This window comes from Phoxinus phoxinus (assembly GCF_949152265.1).
Source record: "Phoxinus phoxinus genome assembly, chromosome: 17".
Taxonomy (NCBI): domain Eukaryota; kingdom Metazoa; phylum Chordata; class Actinopteri; order Cypriniformes; family Leuciscidae; genus Phoxinus; species Phoxinus phoxinus.
The window spans coordinates 10,293,858-10,310,228 of NC_136892.1; the positions used below are offsets into that span (position 1 = coordinate 10,293,858).

Consider the following 16,371-nt stretch of genomic DNA (forward strand, 5'->3'; position numbering starts at 1 on the left):
CATCTATCTGTCTATCCATCTATCTATCTATCTATCTATCTATCTATCTATCTATCTATCTATCTATCTATCTATCTATCTATCTATCTATCTCTAATATAAATAGTCTATGTTGCTGGGGTCTGCCTCTGGGGGTTTGTTTTTGTGGGTGGGGGATTTAACACCCCCTTCCCCCCCTCTCTCTCTCTCTCCCTCTGGTTTTAGTCCATTGTTGTGAACCTTCCCCTCAGAGTGCTGTTGTCTCCCACTGCCAGTCAGACGCTTGCTCTGCCTCAGAGTGTAAGCAGAGAGTTGCCAGATAGAGACTCTTCGGGCTCTTCAGTTTTAAACTCACCTAAGCTGTGTGGAGCAAATCATTCTACAGGAACCCAAGCGAGAGAGAGAGAGCGAGCGCGCAAAACCCCACTCCGCTGTCAGTGCGCGCAAATCACATTATTCATGTGAAATAAGACAGAGGGACGCTACAACGTATTTGGTATTGGATGCTTTCGTTCACACAATCTAAGGCTGGATTTTTTTGTTGTTGTTTTTTTTTTTACATTTTGAGAAGAAAAAATAGACACTATCTAAATCCCCCGCGTCGTTGATTTCTGTGGATTTATAGCGGTTTTGGAGTCTGGAGCGCTCACGAGCACAGCGCGAGACACGTAGAAGCTCATCAAAGGAAAGCAGCACTGGACTTTGAATCCGAAGATTAGTAGTCTTACCCTTGCACTATCTGTCTATTGGTTTTATTTTTTAAATGGATTTACCAGCGTAACTCAGACTTTCCCAAAAGTTGCTTATTGGATTTCCAAGGATAAAGTATTGTGAATCTGTAAGGGGGAAAAAGGACACATGAGTATCTCGAGGGCCACCGCGATCCAAGGGCACTAAGTACTGCCTCATCGAACCCATAGGGACCGGGCAAAGTGCACAAGAAAATAGGTAAATTTTGTTTGTTTTTGTTTTTTTTGCAAATGGTAAATTTAGGGTCAGATTCGTTGCATGTATATTTGTATAAGCCTATTTATTAAGTAATTAGTTGCTTCAGATAAATTAAACTGCAAATTAGGTCTAATTTTTATGGACTTATAGTAGCATAAATTGTAAATGTTTAGTTTAAACTTCGCTTAAGCGTTATTTCGGCGCAGTTGGGAATTTCGTATAAAAACGCAATGCTTGCTTTGGATCGTAAATGAAAACTTTTATTGATTACATTCAATTGCAGTTTTCTGACTCTGGTTCGGTTTAGGTTTACTCGCGCAGAATAACTTTCATTAACTCTACCAATTGGTTTCACACTTGTAAACGGATTTATTTACCTTAACCAAACTCTCACTCTGGTGTGAAATTCTCGTATGTTTTGAGAACACATGTGTCTCCTCGTACCCTCGTGACGTTTGCTCTTATTTATCTCTCATGCTGAGCAAAATAAGTATTTTAGAAGCACATTCGGAGTAAGCTAATGCGTGGAAAAATCTTCAATGTAGGCTACATGATTTCTGTTTATACCTTTTTAAAAGTTCAGAGTTTGGACAATTAGTTGTTGCAATCGTAGATGTTCCGGGTCCAATTCACGTGTTTATATTGAAACGACCCATCAAAAGCACGCTGTACAGGTTCTATTCATATACAACTGTCCTTAACTGCTGCACATTCGTACCTGAGGGTTATTCATGTACAAGAGGAGGTAGACAATCTCTAACAACGATGTAGGTGTACAATAGGACATTCATTTCCAAATGTGGTTTAGTGGGCAGGGTTGGGATGTGCAATGCATTATGCATTTATGTCATTTTAAAGGTTCATCTTTCACAATAGCTTCTGTGAATTGTAAATCAGTTCTGTTTTCTCTCAGGTTTGTGACTACAGTGAGGTTGCCAATGCCTGGAGTCAGCATTTGAAGCTGACCAGCTGTCTTCCACACACACACAAACATTACCTCAGCAAGATGTTGAGCATCTTTAAAGTTTTCATTACCATCTGCTTCACGGAACTGGCGTTTTCAAGAAGCATAACATCTAGGGAAGTCCGGGCAAAAGGTATGGATTACAAATTAACAATTTCATTTGAAATCACCCAAATCCAACTTTTCCAAGTATAAAATACAAATACAAAGTTGATAATGTTACTTAATATTTAGAATTGTACTTAAAACGGTTTGATTATCTGATGAATATTCAATATATGATAAAAGGAGCCGAGCTGATTGTGAAGAATTTAAGTCCAGGGGAAGTTGGAGAGGATGTAATCGTTTAGAGAGTAAAAGAATCCCAGTATTTTCTTGAGCCATAAACAGTGCTACCTGATCCTTCCAAAGCCCCGAGGCTCGGAAGTGTAAATCTGTCTGGCCCGGTGCCAGTAACAGGGGCTTGTGGGATGTTGGGGGGGGGGGGGGGGGGGGTGTTTTGGGGCAAGATGGGTCTCCTATTTAATTGTACAAACACTGGGTTGTCTCGATTTTGTACCTGCCAGGGAGGTATCCGATTAACTCCAAGAGCTACTAAGACTTACACAGAACTGGCTTTGAGTTTTTTGTGTGAAAAAGCCTCATGTATACAAATCAGAGGATTTTTTGTAAATCACAGGATTACCTAAAAGCTTTATGTGGCTATTTATGTTAGGCTGTTGATATGCTCACCCTGAGTGCACCATTCTGAGGTCTAGAGAATGAAGGGATAAGATGTAGACCCTTGTCAATGCTGGGGCAAAGTCTTCGTTAAAAGCATCTTTCTCTGAACACTTGTGAGCTACATACAGTGCTAGGAAGGTGATAAAGGTTGAAAATCCCTGTGGTGCAGCCCAACAATGCCCCACTAAGTTCCTGCCAGGAGAAATTAAAGTCATTTGACAACTGTAAGACTTTAATGGGCCGAGCCACCCAAGCAAGTGAGACATGCAGAGCTAAATGAACAAGAAGAGGCATAAATGAACTTGTTGAAGAGGAACTAAAAAAACAAGCATTTCATAGTAATAATTTGATTTATCTACAGCTAGTAAGTTATATAATTATTTGATTATAACTTTTATGCACATTTTAAATTCAGAAACAACGCGAGTCTTTTGTGGATTTATTGGACTAATGGAGTTTTCCATTATTCCGTTAGTACTGTGATACTTCATGATTGCAAATTACCCTCTTATGATAAACCTTATGATAAATGCTAAACCTAAAAATGTAGACTGCATGCCCCTACAAAATGTGTCCTTAAGAGGGATATTTTTCATGTAAAGTTTGCCAGTTGAGCCATTCAGGCTATTTTTGGTGACCGCATGTGTTTGTGTGTTTTGTTTAGCTTGTCCTTTATTTTCCTGCTGACCATTCACACCCTCTTCAGGGTCAGATACGGGCCAGGCCCTAGTTTTATTCAGTGAAGTTCATTAGTGTGTTGGTGGAAGAATGTTATGCTTCAGTGCTGGAGGTGACATTGCTTGGTTAGGGGGCGTTCTTCACTCAAATGCTCAAAATTACATTCACCTCCGGGCCACAAGAAACACTGCTGTGAAGTCAAAGTTGGGTCATTCTCAGCTAAGAATTGTGTTTCTGTTCTCTCTTTTGTTTGTGGCTTTGTTTGCCTGATTTGCTCCAAAACAGTGGTGATCTCTGTGAGAAAGGCTCTGGTTAGCAATTAGTGAGAAGTTATGTTAATTAGAAGTGTTTATTAAATGTGGTTTATTCTACAGACTATTTACAGGAGTAGTTGTTCAAAACCTCCTTTTCTCCATCCCGCCAGATATCCGAGTTTCTCGACCAATTCTTATTCCTGGTTTTCCTGAGAATGCTACTGTGTTAGTTGGAGGACATGTGAAACTGGTGTGTAAACTCCACCAGCCAGCCTCAACACGTCTCCAGTGGTTCAAGAAGGACAGCAATCGCCAGGGGCCTGATGGATCACCATTTTTTACAGCGCTTACGGTGAGAAAGTGATTTAAAGATCCTCTATTGTGCATATTTTCTGTCTTAAAGAAAGAGGGAGTAATGTTACATTTGTTTCCCCCGCAGCCTCTTCTTGAGAACCTCTCCAAAGTCAACATTCTTCCTTTAGTGAATGTCTCCGTGAAAGATGCTGGAGAGTACGTATGCAAGGCAGAAAACTCAGTTGGTCAAACAACGCGCTCTGCCTGGCTGGAAGTCTCATCAGGTAAGCCATAGCATCTGATAACATCTAACCTTCTCATCTTCAGGGCTGATCTACCATCATTCTCTGACAGCCATTGGCGTTTTATTGCCGTGAAAACCATATAACGAGTATTTAGTAGGACAAACCACATAATGTAGTTAAAAGGTCACAGCTAAGGTGTAAGCTTCAGTTAAGTGTGATAGTGGTGCCATTCATGTTTTGTCCAAAAAGTTTCAGAGGAGCCAACTGAGGAAACATCAGAGGATCTACTTCTAGAGCTTGGAGATGTACTAAAACTCCGTTGTGACACAAACCGTCCTGGAGCTGTCCAGTGGTTCAAGGGTGGTTTGCGGGTGCAACACAATGCTCGTATCCAGATAAGGGGAGCAGTCATGGAGATTGCGGATGTCACCTATGAAGATTCAGGAGTGTATGTGTGTATGCTGCGTGGCACCAAAGAGGCTCTACGCAACTTCACTATCACAGTGACAGGTTGGTTCTGACCGTTAAGAAGATTAATAGTCTTATTATAATAACCCTTTCTTTTGAATGTTCATCTAATAACTTGAACCCTTAATGCTCCTTTGCAGATGCTGTAGGATCAGGAGATGATGATGAGGACAATGGTATTGATGACGCTGGTCCTGAGATTGAAAATGATCAGGTCTACATCTCCAGAGGTTAGTGTTTATTGTAACTACACATTCAGTTGCGTTTACTTGCGTTTCAGTTTCAGAGTGATAGCTTGAAATGTACCATTGTTTCTTACATTTTAGCACCATACTGGACTCTTACTCAAAGGATGGAGAAGAAGCTCTACGCAGTCCCAGCTGGAAACACTGTCAAATTCCGCTGCCCTGCCACAGGGAACCCTCTTCCCACCATTCGCTGGCTAAAGAATGGAAGAGAATTCAGAGGAGAGCACCGGATCGGAGGCATCAAGGTGAGAGATAGATATTTTGGTTTGTTGGAGACTTGCCAACAAACTTGAACTGTTCAAAATCTCACAATAAATATCAGCACCGCCTCATGCTTACACATTGCCATTTTGTGTTCATAGCTACGACATCAACACTGGAGCCTGGTCATGGAGAGTGTGGTTCCCTCAGACCGTGGGAACTACAGTTGTGTGGTGGAAAACAAATATGGGTCCATTGCTCACACCTACCTCTTGGACGTGTTGGGTAAGAGGGCTTCTGCTTGCCTGCTCTAGACAGCCGCCTGGCTCCACGAGGAGCCATCGCAAGTCTGCCATGCTTAGCAAGTGTCAGAAGCAATAAGCATCAAATCAGTGAGATCCTGTACCAGCAGCTCAGTGGCGTCACATAGCGAGACAGGCACCAAATGCACCTCAGAGAGAGCCACAGGGCACACTGCTGCACCACAGGCACCGGGGTTCACCCGAGGCTCTACATGTCTATACAGATATTTAAGAACTACACTGGAAAAGGGCAATAAATATCATCACAGCAGGGCAATGCGGGTTGGGGGGTTGGCATCGGTCTGTGGTACGTGCCTGGAAGCGCTGTGGGTTGAGGCGTCCAGACCAATTTTCTACCTGACCTGTGACAGACCTGTTTGTTAAGAGTCCGGCATGGGGTCAACTGCTGTGTCCTAGCAGACAGGGGGGAAAGAACAGGAAATTAAGAGCCCAACGACTTCAAAGCGACCCAATACATGGGCCTGGTTCTAAAAATCCCTTCATAGAACTAATTAGTGAGCCTTGATCAGCATTGGAATATCCCTGTGCCGCTTGTCTATCCCTGTGCCTTAGGTCTTCCTTCAAATGGGGGGATGTTGAGAATTTAGATTGAACTGTAAATATCTTTTGAATATAGTATCAAAGTACTGAACTTTCAGATTTCTTTTTTCAGAACGCTCTCCACACAGACCCATCCTTCAAGCTGGTCTACCCAAAAACATTACAGCTGTAGTGGGTGGAGATGCCCAGTTCCTGTGTAAAGTCTACAGTGATGCCCAGCCTCACATCCAGTGGCTAAAGCACATAGAGATGAATGGCAGCCGTTATGGGCCTGATGGCATTCCTTATGTGAAGATCGTGAAGGTATTTAGCGAGTCATTCATTACACTTTTCTGGAGGTAGATCACATTACCAGATCGGTATGGAATTAATAAAAATTTTGATTGTTTTTTTCCACCTTCTCAGACAGGAAGCTTGAACATGTCTGAAGTGGAAGTCTTATATCTTACCAATATTACAATGGAGGATGCTGGGGAATACACTTGCTTGGCAGGAAACTCTATTGGATTCTCTCATCAGTCTGCTTGGCTTACAGTCTTATTAGGTAGATTTGTTTGTATAGACACATTGATGACACAAATCATAAATATTCTGTTTGTGTAAGAGTAAAGAAAACTTATCAATTCCACAGAGGAGGACGTGGCCAAGGAGATAGACCTTACGGAGTCCAAGTACACTGACATCATCATCTATGCATCTGGCTTCCTGGCACTGGTGATGGCCATAGTTATTGTGGTCCTATGCCGCATGCAGGTTCATCCCAGTCGCGAGCCTTTTGATACGCTCCCAGTGCAGAAACTCTCCAAATTTCCTCTACGCAGACAGGTAAGATGACACTTCTGAACAATCCTCATGATAATTCCCCAAGAACATGGTATTCAGCAGAGCATTCTGGTTTCTAATCCTGTATGTTTTGGACCCTATTTCAGTATTCTGTGGAGTCCAATTCTTCTGGAAAATCAAGTGCGTCACTGATGAGGGTGGCTCGTCTTTCCTCCAGTTGTTCCCCAATGCTGGCTGGAGTTATGGAGTTTGAACTACCTTATGACCCTGACTGGGAGTATCCAAGAGAGAAGTAAGTAGCACTAGCAACCATAGCTGTAAAATATGTTTCTTTTATATGATGGTGAACTGACTATTTATTTGAATTCTCTTGTGCTAGTTTGACTTTAGGGAAACCACTTGGAGAGGGCTGTTTTGGTCAAGTGGTGAGAGCTGAGGCTTATGGGATAAGCAGAGAAAATCAAGATCAAACGGCAACTGTAGCTGTTAAAATGCTAAAAGGTATGTTTGTACTTATATATATCGTATTCAAGTGTTAAGCATTTCTGAATTTCAGACTAAGAAGGATTTTTCTGTGTTTTTTTTTTTTTTTTTAGATGATGCAACTGACAAAGACCTGGCAGACCTCATCTCTGAGATGGAGCTAATGAAGGTGATGGACAAGCACAAGAACATCATAAATCTTCTTGGTGTTTGCACACAGGATGGTAAGTTAAACACAGTGACATCTCATGGTTGTACTAACTTCATACGGACATTGGACTTCATCTAAATTTATATTTCTGGATCAGGTCCACTTTACGTGCTGGTTGAATATGCCTCTAAGGGTAGCCTACGGGAATACCTCAGAGCTCGTCGACCTCCAGGCATGGACTACACCTTTGATGTGACCAAGGTTCCTGAGGAACAGCTCACCTTCAAAGACCTAGTTTCCTGCGCCTACCAAGTGGCAAGAGGCATGGAGTACCTGGCCTCCAAAAGAGTAAGTTGCTTGCAGGGCTCAATTAGCTTCGGTTTGAAACCAGCCCCCCCTGCATCTTATCAACACGTTCCTTTGTCTGACACGTGATGCCAAGCATTCCTTAGTGGAGTGGTGGTGTGTCGTGTTTACCGCTGTGTCCATCCTGTCTCTGTGGGCTTTGTCCTTTTTAGCACTGCCATAAATCTGTTAGCAAGCAGGCGCTCGGACCCGCCTGTGCACTGGATCGTATTACTAGCTTTTTGTGGCCTGCTAAGAATGCAGTCGTCTGAAACCCCTCCATTAAGGGCCACAAACCAGGGGCCTTTTTCGTCCTCTTTTTCAATCCTCAAATACCACTTCTATTTCAAATGAAAACCAAAATAAACTTAATGACATGCATTTACATCAGAAACTAGCTCTGTGTTGTTTTTCTGTAAAGTCCAAGTCTATTTAAAGTTCGGCTTGTTTAAACTTTTGCAAATGTTGCATGCTATATGTTGATTTATACAGCAGACCTCATATAGAAAGTAGCTTTAATTTCGGTTTCATCTGGTTTGCGGGAACAAAACCCTAGCCTCAATGTGAACATGTTTATCTACTTACCAGAAGCGGAAAAGAGTCTGCGAAACATTGTTTGTGCCATTTTAACTAAACAGAAATCTCTTTTTTTTTGGCATTCAGTGCATTCACAGAGATTTGGCAGCAAGGAATGTTCTTGTGACAGAGGACAACGTGATGAAAATCGCAGATTTTGGTTTGGCAAGAGGAGTGCATCAAATCGATTACTACAAAAAAACCACTAATGTAAGTAACAATTCTATTCAAGTTTTTTTGTTCTTTTGAAGACATCCCATTTGTAAGCAGGACTGCATGGCCCTGTTTGATGCCTTAATGCTTTGAAAGACAGATGTGTAATGTGTCCAAACTGATTGGCAGAAATCTTAATTGAAGATAATTGGGGAAAGGGGGGCGGGGATTAGCGAAAGAATGGGCAGTCATATTTTTGTGGATCAAAAGGAGGTGGAGTGCTTTGGCTCGGCCTGTGTGGCAGCTAACTGTCCCACTCACAGCCCTGTTGTTTCCAATTTCAGGGACGTCTGCCAGTGAAATGGATGGCACCAGAAGCCTTGTTTGACAGAGTCTACACACACCAGAGCGATGTGTAAGTCTGGCTAATCATTATAGCTATGCCAAAGAATCAGCTGAGCAGGGATCCCCCTTGCTGGAATGCTGGTCTGTTCAGATTAACCAGAATGCACCAGTATAGTTTAATCCTGATTAGATGGTGGACGTTTTTAATGACTAAAATATGCTCTCAACAAGAGGATTGAATTAGAACGGCTCAAGCTGATTATCCTACATGGTGCACTGACATTTTTTGACTCTTGCTTCCGCAGTTGGTCCTTTGGAGTTTTGATGTGGGAGATTTTCACACTGGGGGGATCGCCGTACCCTGGGATACCGGTAGAGGAGCTTTTTAAGCTGCTGAAGGAAGGTCATCGAATGGACAAACCTTCCAACTGCACCCATGAACTGTAAGAATCAATCTGTTCACCAAAAAAACACGTTTAATTTCAGTCTTCAATGTGATTTACTTATATTCAAATTTATTTTATAGCTACATGAAGATGAGAGAATGCTGGCATGCGGTTCCAACACAAAGACCAACATTCAAACAGCTTGTGGAAGAGCTTGATAGGGTGCTGGTGTCCATTTCAGATGAGGTAAACGCCTGTTTCAACTAAAGTTTGAGTCCCACAAGATGTTGTTTTTGTATCCAAACCTCTAAACCATTCATATTTTTAATTTGTTTTAGTACCTGGACCTATCCACCCCTTTCGAACAGTACTCCCCATCTTGTGAGGACACCTCCAGCTCTTGCTCTTCAGACAATGATTCAGTGTTTACCCATGATGCTATGTCAACTGTCCCATGCCTCCTTGGCTACCACGATGTGCGTTCTCGGATGGACCTCAAGACGACGATGCGATAGGCCTTTTTGGCAGAGGGCACAAGCTTGTGGACATCAGATGTTGCTATGAAAAGTGATGCAAGGATTTTCACCTTTGTTGTTATGCCTAAGAACATTATAACGATGCTTGGCACTATGAAACTTGGTGATGAATCATTTTCACTCTCATATCATCAGATTTCTACTAGAGGACTGGTCATGAGTTTTTATTGAATGGGTGCTGCTAGATGTAGAAAGCTATATTGGAGCAGCATACAGGAGCGATTTCAAACCAGATTTTTTTTTAAAAAGAGAACATTTATTTTGATATTAAAAGCGAATAGCGTTGATAAATATAAATCTCTCTCTATATAAAATTATTCTACATTTTTTATTTAAAAAAAACTGTCTTAAATCTCAGGATCTTGCATGTTGTAGTGGCAGCAAAGTGCCTGATTTTTTGATTTCCTGTGAATATCTTAAAATATTTTTATGTACATATCATTACAGAAGACAATTACATTTTATAAATTATTCTAAATGATATAAAGTGAAGGTGTTACTTAGGTGAAGAAATTATGTAAATCTATTCTGAAGCTATCCCTGAACAATCGACACATTTACAATAGCTATTGTTCGCTGCTCGTACCATTGTACACTGTCAAGGCTAAACCTCTGAGCACTCAACTTCCTGTTGTTCTGTTCATTTCATGCTTCACCGTTTGGTAAGCATGGTTTGTCGTTGTCATCTCCCCGACCAATCACCCCATTCAAACTGAGACAACGCGGGGACCAGCAATGCTTCGATTGTCAGTACTGTACAGAAGAAAAGGACTGAATGTGAAATGCCTTGATATTGATTGATTTCAAATGGTGAATCCTCCATTGTTTGGCTGTAACCTTTTAACCACCCCGGCTTGTTTGCGGGATCCAGGCATAGGCCGAGGTGGACAATGGTCTCATGCAGCTGTAATGTGTGTGACTGCTGGCTAGGGTGATTGGGGGGCTGTCTAAGGCCTGTGTGCAAATGAGAAAGCCCCTTATTATGCTAATGGCTCCAGCTGCCCATCTTTATCCTGCACTATCTTTTAATATACAAATGCTAATGCTGGCCTTTCTAAACAAACTCAGCAATGTCCTTCAGGGAATGCAAAGCCTCATCCCACAAGCTGATAAGAAGCCAATGGCTTTTCTCAAGTTAATTTACCCAGTACTTTGCATTCTCAGCCAGGGACGCTCCTACGGTTCCCTTTGGGCATATTCTGGGACAATTGGTGGTTGATTTCCCCAATGAGAGCAAAATTGTTCAATTTCGATTTATCGTCAAAGCTCCATATCTTCTTTTCAGGCAGCTACAGTGATGTTTGACCTCTCAATAGGAAAGAAACTCTTAGCAGTCCATGACACACCTCCAAAATTGTAAGAGCACATTCTTTGTGTACAAAGAATTATAAAACACATGACATTCCATTTGTGTATTCCCCATTGTAACAATCGATGTTATTATAAATTTCCCCTCTAAAGAATTATTTTAGAAATATTTAATTTATTTGTTTATTGTTTGTTTTATATTAAATAAAGTATAATTTAAAATACTGAGCCAGTCTGGTATCTTGTTTCTGTGAATGCGTGAGCAGAGAATGTTTGAAGAATCTCGAACTAGGTTTATAGCCACCGGGTTTGTGATGGGTGGGTTTAGCGTGGGATTCGAATTTCTGATCAAACGCTTATTTTTATTTAACGTGGCCAGTATTTGTTCCATGAACATCAGATCAATGCATTCTTTTCACACAATTCTTTGTTAGTATTTCGTCTGCTTCAAACATGCAGATTGACTATCTGATCACACCTCAGTGTCACCATTTAAATTGTCTAGACGCAACTCTACTGCATCACTTACTTATCTCTCATGCGTAACAAACCATTATGAGACGGGATAATTATCGGGACAACTATCACTACAGTCCACATGTGCCTGTCTCTCCATGGAGACAATCTCAGCCAGCTGGTGTTGGTTAGATAAGAGTTTGTCCACCTTGGACTAGGCGTCTCTCCTCTTTGTATGTCCTGCATGTTTAGCCAAAGGGCAAAGGCCCAATCCAGCCTACCAAATGCCCTGGACTGCATCAAGCTCTGGTTACTTTCTTACTTCATTTATTTTGTTCATAGAGTGATCAGATGTCCGTGTTGTCCGGGGATAGTCCCCGATTTTGTTGGCTGGAGCTGTCCTTGGAAATGTCCCTGCCAATACATACTAGAATTGACCTTGTTTTTTTTTTTTTTGCGTTCATAGGCAATTCAATCGAAACATCAATGATGTAAGTTTTCACTGTCTTTCAGAATCCGTCAGTATTTCGTCTTTGGTGATTGGATTTGACTTAACCTCAATTTAGTCAAACAGTATCTCTTCTGTGAGTTACTGCTTTTTGGAAGCCGCTTATAGTTTGTCTTCGTTTCAAATCATTTAAGCAAGCATGTGTTTCAAGCCCGCCAACCTTCGAGATATTTCTCAACTCATCCCAAGACCATAATCACTGTTCTGGTGTTACTGATCAAAGATATTGCTGCTTCTGCTGATTGTTGGTTGGCAGCAAGAAGTAGAGATGATCCAGTCATGGCCAGACAAGCAGTTATGTAGCTGAACATCTGCAATATTTAATGCATTTATCCAAGTTCAGGGTATTCAGTTAATCAGTTCAACCCATTTTAACCCATAAACATAGCATTGCTAGCAGCACTAAATAACCTTGATGGCATTTTAATATATACCATCTTTAAAAAGTGCACTTTTGTAAAAAAAAAAAAAAAGTATAATCTTTGAAATACTCTTATTTTGTTGACTAACATAAAGCACAAGTAAAGTACTTGATTATAATTTTTTGTACTTTATTTTACTTTAATTTATGGTGTTAAATTATTTACCGTAAATGCCTCAGTACATTTGGCAGTACACTTTAACCATATATATATATATATATATATATATATATATATATATATATAATAATTAGAAGTAATTATGAAATTACATATAAAGAGGCACTTAAGTCCTACTTCAAAACAGCACTTATTATAACAACATAAATTGCATTTAATATCAATTTAAACTATAATAAAATATTAGTTAATTGTAAATAATTACGTGTAAAAAAAACATTACATTCACACTTAACAATTTTATTTTAAATATATTATTTCCATAATAAGGTTTAAAATTATGCAAAAGTGTACTTTTTTTAAAGGGAAATCAAAGTACTATTACAATCTGATAACATTGCTTTACCACTGATTTCCCTAAAAGTATCTCTAACTGATACATATTCCTTTTCCCTGAAAAGTAAACAATTGATATGTTGCATGCAACATTGCATCATTTGTCAATCTTATTATCAAAACCTCTTGAGGAGTGACATTGCTAAAGAGCAAAGTAATAACAGAACGTACGGCAATGGAAACATTATTGCACACTATGTCAATGTCATTTTTATCTACAGAAAAGTGTGTAGTGCAGTAAGGCCAGCCAGAGTAATTATGGAGCAATTACTTTAGAATATTACATCAGCTGTTTGCCTTCCTGTATCCGGTTCCAATTAAGGTCACACACTTACAAAATCTCTCTTAATCAGGACACATTCCCTCACTTAGTGAAGACAAACATCAGACTCGTTCACAAAACTGATTTCTCTTGTTATAGAATATTTAATCTAGTATAGTTTCTCACTGTTACACACATGATGTAAGCACTGGCTGTATTTGAGTCATGCTAACCGTCCAGCAGTTCAAAGTTAATGTTCAACCGCTTAGCCTTCAGCCCAGTGCTCCGGACGAGAGCACAATGGCTTATCTGTGTGTGTGTGTGTGTGTGTGTGTGTGTGTGTGTGTGTGTGTGTGTGTGTGTGTGTGTGTGTGTGTGTGTGTGTGTTTCTCTTTCTCTCTATCTGCTGATCAAGGGAAGTATTTGAACACTTGTCTATACACAGAGCCTCTGTGGATAATGCTTAGAGTGTGTGAGGCCAGGAAGTGTGAAGGGTAAACATCCCCCAGTAAATGGCGCCATTTTATTTTGGCTCTTACGCTTCCACACAGGTTTGGACTTCTTCGTTGAAATGGACTGGCATACGTCAGAGTTTATGTTGAAGATATACAGTATTGCTGCTGGATTAGGCTATATAGTGGAGTTTGACATTCCAGTTCAAATTGACGTCAGACTCGTACATCTCTCCATTAGCTCTTCAGTACACTGTAAACGCTAACATGTTAAATAAAGGCTCAAATTTGAGAGAAGTGCTTTAAAGTGGTCTTCACAATGAGCAAACCTAGACATTTCTTTAGTTAACTAGTTTGCAAGTAGACATAACAATTAATGCTGTTGTTTTCAGTTCATTTTAGCTAAAATAGCTAAAAACAACATAAGCTAAGCTTAGCATTTCTGAGTCCACACAGTGGATTTTCAGTCACTAGCATGCTATGTGTACAACTGGATGGAAAGAGTTTATGCTAAAATGTATTTTATGTGTCTTTGGGAAACACTGGTTATGTAAGGATTTAAAAGGAGTTTATTTTGTGTGGTGATAAGCGGAGTCGGTCAGGTCAGGTCAGAAAACATGCTGTTATTTGCCAAAACACATCTAAATGCTGTTTTTAATAAAGGAGCAAACACTTTGGTACAATGAGTGACGAATTGATAAAAAAATCGAAGCAATTGTAACTATATTGTATATAGTAAATACATCATGGTTTACCTGATTATTATGGTGTATTCAATCCGATCATGAGAAAACTAGAAAACGAACAATTGTATGAGATTTCTTATTGAAAAAAACAAAACAAATGTAAGCATGAGGGTCCACCCCTAAACCTAACCGTCAGTGGGTGTAAGGGGATGATATAAACAGGTACGAATGAGACATTTGAAAAAGTAATTGTCACCCAAATCCATAACCACCTTCAATCACACAGTCTTTATGAAAAATTCCAGTCTGGTTTTCGCTCTGCCCATAGCACAGAGACAGCCCTGGTCAGGGTCACAAACGATCTGCTTGTGGCTGCTGACCAGGGCTCTCCATCCCTCCTCCTGCTCTTGGACCTCTCAGCCGCCTTCGACACTGTTGACCACATCATCCTTCTCCACCGTCTGCAACACTTTATTGGCATTTCACACACAGCATTACAATGGTTTCGGTCCTACCTGACTGATAGAGTTGAGTATGTGGCCCTGGGGGGAAACAGGTCGAGGCCCCACACAGTTACATGTGGAGTGCCTCAGGGTTCGGTCCTTGGCCCCACTCTATTCTCCATTTATATGCTCCCCTTGGGCCACATCATCAGCAGGCATGGAGTTGCTTTCCACTGCTATGCTGATGATACTCAGCTCTATGTCAGGTTGGACCCCACATCTTCCGCATCATCACTCTCCACTTTATCTGTCTGCTTGGAGGAGACAAGGGCATGGATGACTGACAACTTCCTTCAGTTAAACAGCTCCAAAACTGAAGGTCTCCTCATTGGGACCCCACACCAACTCCGATCCTCCCCCTTGACCGTTTACTCATTTGCTGGCCACGACATTCCTCTCACATCCTCTATAACAAACCTGGGAGTTCGATTTGACCCCCACCTATCATTTAACACCCACATCCAACTTATCTGTAAGACTGCATTCTTTCACCTCCGGAACATCTCCAAACTCCGCCCCTCCCTCTCTCTTTCCGATGCAGAGAAGCTGGTTCATGCCTTTGTCTCCTCCAGGCTCGACTACTGCAATGCACTCCTCATCGGGATCCCTGGCAGGAGCCTGCAGAGACTGCAGAGTATTCAAAACTGCGCTGCCAGGGTCCTGATGGGGGTGCGCAAATTTGAGCACATCACACCCATCCTCCATAAACTTCACTGGCTTCCTGTTAGGTTCAGGATTGAGTATAAGATCTGTCTCCTGGCCTATCAGTGTGTCTATGGCAGCGCACCATTATACCTCAAAGAACTCATAAATAGACACAACCCAACCCGACATCTCCGTTCCTCTGACAACCACAAACTCCAGGTCCCCAAGTCCAAACTCTGCACTATGGGAGATAGGGCCTTCCAGGCGGCTGCGCCTCGACTGTGGAATGCCCTCCCCAACAATTTGAGGGCGCCACAGTCTATAGAGGTTTTTAAAAACAAATTAAAGACCTACTTATTTTTTACTGCATTTTCTTAATATAATTTTGTTTCTTGCTGTTTTTACTGTTTTTATGATCTGTGATTTTACCTGTGCAACTGTAGCACTTTGAGACATGTTTGTTCACGTGTAAAGTGCAATATAAATTAAACTTATTATTATTATTATTATCGCCTAAACATAAAATAGTTGTGAATTGCCATGAGAGTGTGTTGGTGTAGCTGCATCACAGCCTTCATTAAAGGGTTAATTCACCCAAAAATGTAAATGATCCAATAATACTCACCCTCAAGCCATCCTACCGGCCATCGTTTGCCTCAAGTTCACGAGTCAGAACTAGACTCACGTACGGCCGTTGCGTAAGCAGTGATTACAGTTTATAAAGTTAGAAATATGGATATTTTTCTTACAAAAACGCATCGCTTCGCTTCAGAAGGCCTTTATTAACCCCCTGGAGTCGTATGGATTACTTTTATAATGGATGGATGCGCTTTTTTGGGGCTTCAAAATCTCAGTTTACTATTTACTCCCATTATAAATCTCGGAAGAGCCATGATATTTTTTAATGTAACTCTGATTGTGTTTGGCTGAAAGAAGAAAGTCATATACACCTGGCTTGAGGAGGAATAAATGATTTGATAATTACAATTT

At 40.9% G+C, this 16,371-nt stretch overlaps 1 protein-coding gene across 1 annotated transcript; it reads left to right on the forward strand.

The window, feature by feature from the left end:
* The first annotated feature begins 228 nt into the window (after positions 1-228).
* Positions 229-11,158, forward strand: fgfr4 (fibroblast growth factor receptor 4). Its single transcript, XM_079586165.1, has 20 exons — positions 229-927; positions 1,841-2,024; positions 3,717-3,898; positions 3,986-4,124; positions 4,335-4,595; positions 4,694-4,783; positions 4,880-5,046; positions 5,164-5,287; positions 5,978-6,168; positions 6,271-6,409; positions 6,497-6,690; positions 6,795-6,940; positions 7,028-7,149; positions 7,245-7,355; positions 7,440-7,630; positions 8,291-8,413; positions 8,701-8,771; positions 9,007-9,144; positions 9,228-9,333; positions 9,426-11,158. The coding sequence occupies exons 2-20, from the start codon at positions 1,934-1,936 to the stop codon at positions 9,600-9,602; spliced, it is 2,763 nt and encodes a 920-aa protein (XP_079442291.1). The 5' UTR covers positions 229-927; positions 1,841-1,933; the 3' UTR covers positions 9,603-11,158.
* The last annotated feature ends 5,213 nt before the right edge of the window (positions 11,159-16,371 follow it).